Here is a 7,988-nt window from a genome sequence, read left to right as displayed (position 1 = left end):
CCAAACTTACTAATATATATTGCTTCAAGGCACTGAAACTACGGAATGTCTATGTCTCCACTCACACATTTTAGTAATTTGTGTGTATTGTACAAAGTGCTGTGTGCTACAATTCAACCTACTTAGGAATCAATTTGGATGACATTGCCCTATCTGAGTAATGAGTTAATTTGTCTTGCTCCACTGTTTACTAGATTTCATCAATGATTAATGCCGTTTTCATTCCCTTTTTGTCTTCTATTCCATGTTTTGGGGTACTGAATCTCATTATCATCAGGTTCTGTCAGATGATAAGAAGAGGGCATTGTATGACCAATATGGTGAAGCCGGGGTTAAGAGCGCGGTTGGGGGCAACGCTGGAGCTTATACAGTACTGATTTTCAACTCTTTGCTCTAGCATTTACATCACAGTATCTTTAAATTTGATTATATTTCTGTTACTAGAGTTCATTGGCTTGTAAGAATACTAGACTTAAGTAACTACTGCATGCCTTTTCTGCTTAAACAAGGTTTGAATTCTTTCCCATCTCTCTGTGCAGTCGAATCCATTTGATCTGTTTGAGACATTCTTCGGAGCAAGCATGGGTGGTGGTGGTGGCTTTTCTGGTATGGACCAGAGCGCATTTAGGACACGCAGAAGGAGCACTGCTGCTCAGGGTGAAGACATCAGGTTTGTTGTAAGAAGTGTTGAAGTGAAATAATATTCAGACCCCAGCTGTTTATCTAGTTAAAAAGACTCGCTAGATCTATTAAGACAATATAAGTTAATGAACAATAATTATCATGTTTACTAATCTGCACGAATTTGGTCACAACTGCATACTTTTTAGGTCCGGCATTATTTGCGTTAAAGTAATACTTAAGCATTTATGCTGTGCTGTGGTACTGCATGGAATAAGCGGTTGCCTGTAGACCAATGTATCATTGTTTTTAAGGCGTCCTGCCTTGGATGCTTAGGCGATAAGGCGCCCTGGTAGTGCCTTACAAATATGCCCGCCTTAGGCGCTTAGTCGTCGCCTAGGCGGTAGAGCGGGTGGTGCTCGCCTTACCGCCTTAAAAACAATGCAATGTATAGTATCACTATTATGAAATTATAGTATCACTATTATGAAATTATAGTATCTTTGTTGTCTTATGTTTGTTACGCAACAAATATTGTGGTTGGTGATGCTGGCACATTGCTTGTGGCTGGGGATAGTTTGAGGAAAGAAACCAATATTACTGTTCCACCAGATTCTTCTACAAAGTTGTTATGTAGCTGCAATTTATGACATTTCGTATATATAAAGAATAAATCTAGTGTGAATTCTAGACTTACATAGATTTATTCCACCAGATATGATGTGATTCTAGGGTTCTCAGAGGCAATATTTGGAACAGAAAAAGATATCATATTATCCCATTTGGAGACTTGTGATGCTTGTAGCGGTTCTGGTTCAAAGGTTGGCTCAAAGGCAAAAATATGCTCCACATGTGGTGGGCGAGGGCAAGTAATGCGAACGGAGCAGACACCATTTGGTCTCTTTTCCCAGGTAACCATGGAGCATAAATGTTAAAATCCTTTGTATCATTATTCCAGATCTTAACCATGACTGCATACTGGCAACTGTGTGACAGCTTCATATAACAATAAATAGCTTTGGCCCTATATTTCATTGCAAGGTAGTGTTACAACAAAACAAAATTTAGACAAAGCAAAGTGAGGTCAAAAGCAAAGAATTGAAAATGAGATGTCATGAAACTAAGGAAAATATACTTGCACTATACACTGGGGTACAAACAAGTTCTCTTTTGTTCTAAGTGAATAAGAAGGGCTGGAAAATTACAGAAATGGAACCTCACGATTTAGAGTAGCAAGCAAGAAAAGGTGAGCAAGAACAGGGGGCTGAAACATATTTACTTCGGAATGCACCTATGAGCTTAGCACCGACGCAAGTTGTGTTCACTCCTGAATTGTTTTGGGTAGAGTTCCTTTTTATTTCAAAAATGAATAATTCTTTTTCAAGAGCGCCTCTAAACCAATTTCAATGGGTTGAATTGAAACAGCCAGAAGATGACATTTTGCACTAATTTAGCATCATGTGGAACATGACAGATCTCATGTTTGTCCATTTATCTTGTCATCCTTGTTTGATGCTAGTTGGTGCTGAGTTATATTGATTCTCTCTTGGACTCTAGTTCAATTTGATTATTTACTGCAATTTGCGATTATTACATAAGAACTTTTCTTTTTTCTTATTTTGTAGGTTTCTATTTGCCCCACTTGTGTAGGAGAGGGTGAGGTTATTTCAGAGTATTGCAGGAAATGCTCTGGAGAGGGGCGTGTTCGTGTCAGAAAAGAGATCAAAGTAAAAATCCCTCCAGGAGTTAGTAAAGGTAGCACTCTTCGTGTACGTGGTGAAGGTGATGCAGGACCGAAAGGGTAAGCAAAGCAAGATCAAACATAAAGTTTATACTTCATTCCTCAAACATTTTGAAACAATCGCAAAGTGATCATTGCGGTCTTGGAAATTATGTGGATCTTTTGTATGGTATTGCTGATCGCTTTGCTTAAGTTTACTTGTAGCCTATCTTGCATTTGTTTGGATTTAACTATCATTAAAACACGGTAATTGGGCCATGGAGTATCGCCAATGGCATTCACATAAGATGCACACGTCATTCTTGAATTGCTTTGTTATCTTTCTGCTAGGCGAGTGGAAGTTTGTGGCCACCAGCCAGCAGCAGATTTTTTTTCTTGAGATCTCGGACTGTGCATGTGTGTTGTGCAGACACTATTTCAATATTATTTCGTATTTGTAGAGGTGTATTGCAAGAATTTATGATTTATAACACCTACAGTTAAGATTAAGAATAACTTTCAGGAAATGTTCAGATTTATTTGTTTGTTATGTGCCTTGCTTTAGCTTTCATGCAATTGTTGTAGTTCCCCATTTTCTGTTTTTTAGTTTTTATATCTTCATTGCGTGGATATCCAAATAAATCCGTGCTGAAACCCTTTTTTCTTGTGGGAAACAGAGGGCCTCCCGGAGATCTTTTTGTCTGCCTTGATGTAGAGGAGCCATCCGATATTAAAAGGGATGGTATCAACTTGTATTCAACTGTGTCGATAAGCTACATTGAAGCTATTTTGGGTACAGTTCAAAAGGTAAATCTTTCTCTTTAGGAGTTTCCTTCTCTTCATGATCATCAATTATGATATTTTCTTTCAGAAATATTTCATTGCCTTTCTTCAGTAAGCACATATTCGGTTGAATGTATGAAGTTCTCACTTTACCTTTTAACTGGTGATTAGAACCAACCCAGCAAGCAAAAATGAGATCTAAACCTTACTAAAGTAAAATAGCTTTATTGCAGTTTTGATGCAACCACCAAATTTCTAGTGGAGGTGCATGTGTTGATCACAACCCAAGTACGTGGGAGTTCATTCCCATGTTGCTGTTGCATGTATTTGGCGTATTTCCCTTGGAAACCAAAAAAATTAGTTGACAGCCACCTGACTCACAGTAATCATCAAACAGAAGAACTGATAGTGTTTTAATATTAATGCTAAGCTTAACTATGTCTTGGACTGTTCAGCTCTTATTTTAATGCTATTTTTTCCTGTTTTTTCTGTTAAGATAATTAACTCAAATCACTCAAACTTTAAATCATTGTAAATGAAATGAAAGCAAGGTTTTTCACTCTATTAGTGTGTCATTAACTCATTATACCGACCTAAGCTAAATCCAAAACCAGAGGAGGTGATACTTTGATCTTGACTCGGCGCCAATTTTTTTTTAGCGAATCTGATGCCACATTTTTTTGAGCAAATTTGATGCCACGTTTGCCTGGAAGCAAGTCTGTACTGGCCATGGTTTTGGTTTGTTAACCAAGTTGGCTTGAGCCAGGGCCAATGCTAGAGCTGCTGTTATGCGAGGCCTAGTCAATTCTGTTTTCCTTCAACTGATTTAAGTCTTTGTGCCTTCCTTAAACCATGTATGGTTCAGAGCAAAGTGACATGTTGGTGGATGTTTGTTTCAAGTATGATGGCAATATTGTAATGGTTCTTTGTCGTTAAAAAACAAATACAGTATGGTGTTGTGTAGTCATTCCTTTTGAAATTTTGTTGCAAGCAGGTCAGAACTGTTGAGGGAACTAGTGAACTTCGAATACCTCCAGGCACCCAACCTGGTGATGTATTGGTCCTAGCGAAGCAAGGTGTTCCATCATTGAATAGGCCATCTATATGCGGTGATCATCTATTCACTGTTAAGGTCTCTATACCCAAACGTATAAGGTGAAAATACACTTCCCCTCTTGAGCCTTTTTATGAAGTATACACTAGTACTCTAGAGCTACATAAGCACTCGATCCTTATTTCTCTGAACTACTGCTATACAGTGGGCGCGAAAAGGAGTTGCTTGAGGAACTTGCATCGTTGAAAAATGGTGGTTTTGCCCGTGCACCGGTGAAGCCAAAACGTAAGCATGCAATATATATGCATAGATTTGATCCTTCCTCTTGTCAGCGGAAAGTTCATTTTAATTTGGATCGTTACCAGCGGAACATTGCTGTGTCCCATCGTTGCTGCTTGATAAGGGAATAAGGAACTTTTGTAGGAGAAATTAAACTCACATGTCTGTGTTGCAGCTGTACATAAAGAGAATGGAAGCCGCGCTGCTCCAGAAGTATCAGATCAACCTGATGATGGGGAGGGTGACTGGTTGAAGAAACTTTCTGATTTTGCTGGGTAAAAATGCTGCACTTGATTTCGTTATACTGCAATTGCTGATGGGTGTTTGGTCTTGTTTACATGTCATCAATGCCAGAGGGCCTTATATCCTTCAGTATATTCTCACTGATCATATGTTGTTACATGTTGTCTGAAAAGATTTGTCGATGTAGAAATTCATGTCCAGTTCTTTTTTATTGTACTGAACCTATTAATGATTATACTGATTTTTTATTGGCTCGGTTCCGCAATCAATTGCATTTACGTTATCTCGTGTATTATGTCCTCATGTTGACCAAGTTGATTGTTGAATTCTTTCAGATCCATTGTCAACGGGGCATCCAAGTGGCTGAAGGACAACCTGTAGCCTGTAAATATTTATTGCATGATGCATTCTATTCAACACCAGTCATGGTGTTAACCAATCTGCAATTCTTCAATTAATCGGGATTCGACGAGCTGTTGCATGCATGTGTTCTGTTGAAGAGGCTCATCTTTTACGGTCTGTGGGCTGTGAAGTGGCAACGCAGAGGTTTAGTGTCAACTAATTTTATTGACGCCGTTTTTATTTTTTGAGAGGGATACCCTTGTAAAGCATGAATTTTGCTGTAGTCGCACTTGTATTTCCTAGAGCATGTAACAGTCGTCACGGCCGCAGATATTGAAATCGATGAAGCTACATTCTATGTAAATACATATATATATATATATTTTTCCGGTAGATCATCTCACAGTACAACATCAGGCTGTGCAAGTGAATATTCTTGTTGCTTCAAATTAAGAATAAACGGGCACCCGTCTCCTCATTCCTCAAGTGCAATTTTTTTGCAATAGAACACAAGATTTGCGGACATAACACATTTTTTTTTTGCATATTCTGTTCTTGTTCGTCTTACTAGGCGTCTCGAATTGCAAAATGGAACCGAAAAAAGACACATGATGTCATCTGAACTTTGAAGGGTGTACAAGCCCTAGTCCTGTGTGGAAGTGGAGCTGAGCTTGAGCAAGATGAGGACGGCGGCCGCCATGGGCAGGGAGACCATGAGCAGCGCCTCGACGATGTTGGGCCGCGTGATATCGGGGAGCAGCACGCTGCCGTACTTCACGGCCGCCGCGCCGCCGATGGACCCGAGCCCCAGCGTCAGCAGGTAGCCGGAGTCATCCTGGTTGAACAACACATGTGAACCAAAGGGAAATCGGTTCAGAAACCAAGCAAATTTCAGTTATAGATTATGTGTTCCAGGGCGGAATGACTGCCGAACCTGAAGATAAAGATTCTGAGCAGAACACATTTGTTACGGCAGTGTGGGGAGGAGGAGCACTGACCTGCGGGATTGGACCCTTGCTGTCCGGCTCAGCCTCGGCGCCGTTGGTGTCGCGGGACACGCGAGCGCGACCGCCGGCGCGTCTCCTCGCCGAGCGCCGGCAGCTCACGCGGGAGCCGCGCCCCGGCGGCGGGGCTGCGCCGGGGCCGGAGACGGTGGCCCGGGATGGCGCGGCCACCGCGCACGCACCCGCCATGGACACGAGTAGGGCGCGGCAGGAAGCAGAGACGGGAAGGCCTTCCGCGTAGCGCAGCGCCTACGTTCGTTATCCACAGCCGAGACACAGCTTCAGCTGGCAGTTTTTTTTTCCTTTTCTTTTCTTTTCCGTGAGATTGAGCATGCAGTTTTCGTACAAGTACCCGGAAAACTAGGGGGGGTTGATCTTCTGCCCCACGCTTGTTGGAACTTTGGGCATGTTTGCTTCATGCCATAGTGCCCTGCCAATTTTTGCCGAGGGGTCCACCTGTCGTGTCGTGGGTATTTAGGCCTCTCTCAATGCTCCACATTGTACAGGTGCTAAGGCTGCCATCTAGACAAAAAAGATGATGTGGCAAGGTAATTAAGAAGAGAGAGATGGGTGCGGTGACCGAGGAAGAAACAATGCCAAGCGCGGGAACCTAGGGAAAACACTTAAATGAAAGAAGCCCACCAATGTACGGACAACTTTAGTTGCTAAATCATTAAATGAAGAATGCTTAGCAACAACAAGCTAAGCACCTTTGCATTGGAGACTTTAGTTGCTTAGATTTTTAATGTACTTAGCACCTCATCTTAGCACTAGTGCATTGGAGGAAGTCTTAGGGGCCGCTGTTAGGCCTTGTACAGTGTTGGGTGCTTATGCAACAGTGCTTAGAGAGAGAGAGTGCTGTTGCATCACAAGAAAATTTTGTCACACAATGAGAGTCCTTCCAGTAGGTGCTTACTTGCTTCAAATGTGTAGCATCCGTGAGGGAAGGAGGGCAGTTAACTTCCCTAAGCACCGGCTGGCATCGAAGCCAAAGCTTGCTTTCATACCACTTAATAAGCACCTGTGTAAGCATCTGCCCGGAGAAAAATCGTTTTTTTCTCCGAGGCACCTGTGTAAGCGCTTGCGTTGTACATGGCCTTAATGGCTAATCCTAAGGGGTTCACCTGTCGGTGGCCCACGCCGGAGTTTAACGCAGCGGCGCGCGCCGGTGGTCTCCGGCGACCCAAAACACGGCTTGAGCTTTGTGACCATAGTACTCCTTCCGTTCCAAAATATAAGAACGTTTTTGACACTAGTGCGTTGACTTTTTTTTTGTAGGGCAAGTATAATTATAATGTTTGCGAAGTCAATCACCATATGTTGATCGGTGGCTCCCTCGGTAATAAATAGCTTGTATGCATGCTGCCATGTTATGCTTTGCCTTTGCTTGTTTCAGAGGTTCCGTACCAGCTCTGCCACTCCCTGTTTATTTGAAAACATCAAAACTGTAGATAGCAACAAGAGTTTCTCATTCTTCTTTTGAAATGGAATAGGGCTTGTCACCTTGCTGGAATATGTAGAGTTTACTTTCTTAAGAGAAATGTCAATGCCTACTTGGCATTGACAGTGTGGCTTTATTCATTAGCATTATGCCAAGTTTTCGCTTCACTGCTCTAGCATAGTTTGTAGACACTAACTGCTACTGTTCACAATGAGAGTTAAAGAGTAACCAAGTAAAACAGGGTTGAGTAACCGAGTGTCTTTACTTCAGGATCTATGTTTTAACTCTACTAGCAACCAAAGTTCCTTCTCTGATGATTTATTTTTGATTAGGCTAGACTAGAAGGACAATTAGTGGGAGTTAGCAGAGCAAATTAGCAGGTTACCCTTTGGCTCTGTTTCACATGGCACTGGGGTTGTTCTACTGCTTGTAGATTAACATCCAGGTTAACCACTGTTGGCTGGCCACTTCTTTGGTGGCTGGCCGTGAGGGGCTAGGGCA

The 7,988-nt window shown here is 42.0% G+C and overlaps 2 protein-coding genes across 2 annotated transcripts in view; one reads left to right on the top strand and one right to left on the bottom strand.

Annotated features, from left to right (window-relative positions):
* LOC119318405 (chaperone protein DnaJ-like) overlaps positions 1–5,435 on the top strand; it is an 8,648-nt gene extending 3,213 nt beyond the window's left edge. Inside the window, exons 3-11 of the mRNA XM_037592963.1 lie at positions 278–370; positions 540–670; positions 1,337–1,532; positions 2,247–2,422; positions 3,019–3,148; positions 4,119–4,279; positions 4,384–4,463; positions 4,633–4,732; positions 5,036–5,435. Of these exons, the coding sequence (XP_037448860.1) occupies positions 278–370; positions 540–670; positions 1,337–1,532; positions 2,247–2,422; positions 3,019–3,148; positions 4,119–4,279; positions 4,384–4,463; positions 4,633–4,732; positions 5,036–5,081 (1,113 nt within the window). The 3' untranslated portion in view covers positions 5,082–5,435. The remainder of the gene's footprint in view (positions 1–277; positions 371–539; positions 671–1,336; positions 1,533–2,246; positions 2,423–3,018; positions 3,149–4,118; positions 4,280–4,383; positions 4,464–4,632; positions 4,733–5,035) is intronic.
* Positions 5,436–5,463: 28 nt separating this feature from the next.
* On the bottom strand, positions 5,464–6,349 carry LOC119318406. The gene is made up of 2 exons (XM_037592964.1): positions 6,041–6,349; positions 5,464–5,877 (listed from the first exon to the last, which is right to left on the bottom strand). The coding sequence occupies exons 1-2, from the start codon at positions 6,233–6,235 to the stop codon at positions 5,686–5,688; spliced, it is 387 nt and encodes a 128-aa protein (XP_037448861.1). The 5' UTR covers positions 6,236–6,349; the 3' UTR covers positions 5,464–5,685.
* Positions 6,350–7,988: the final 1,639 nt, after the last annotated feature.

The sequence above is a fragment of the Triticum dicoccoides genome, chromosome 6A (genome assembly GCF_002162155.2).
Source record: "Triticum dicoccoides isolate Atlit2015 ecotype Zavitan chromosome 6A, WEW_v2.0, whole genome shotgun sequence".
Lineage (NCBI taxonomy): Eukaryota > Viridiplantae > Streptophyta > Magnoliopsida > Poales > Poaceae > Triticum > Triticum dicoccoides.
This window is presented reverse-complemented; position numbering and strand designations above follow the sequence as displayed.

Bases quoted from the DNA above. Each gene is read 5' to 3' on its own strand.
- LOC119318406 (XM_037592964.1), bottom strand. From the start codon at position 6,235: ATGGCGGGTGCGTGCGCGGTGGCCGCGCCATCCCGGGCCACCGTCTCC. The intron at 5,878-6,040 runs GTCAGTGCTCCT...TTGTTCAACCAG, and splicing joins GCAAGGGTCCAATCCCGCAG to GATGACTCCGGCTACCTGCT.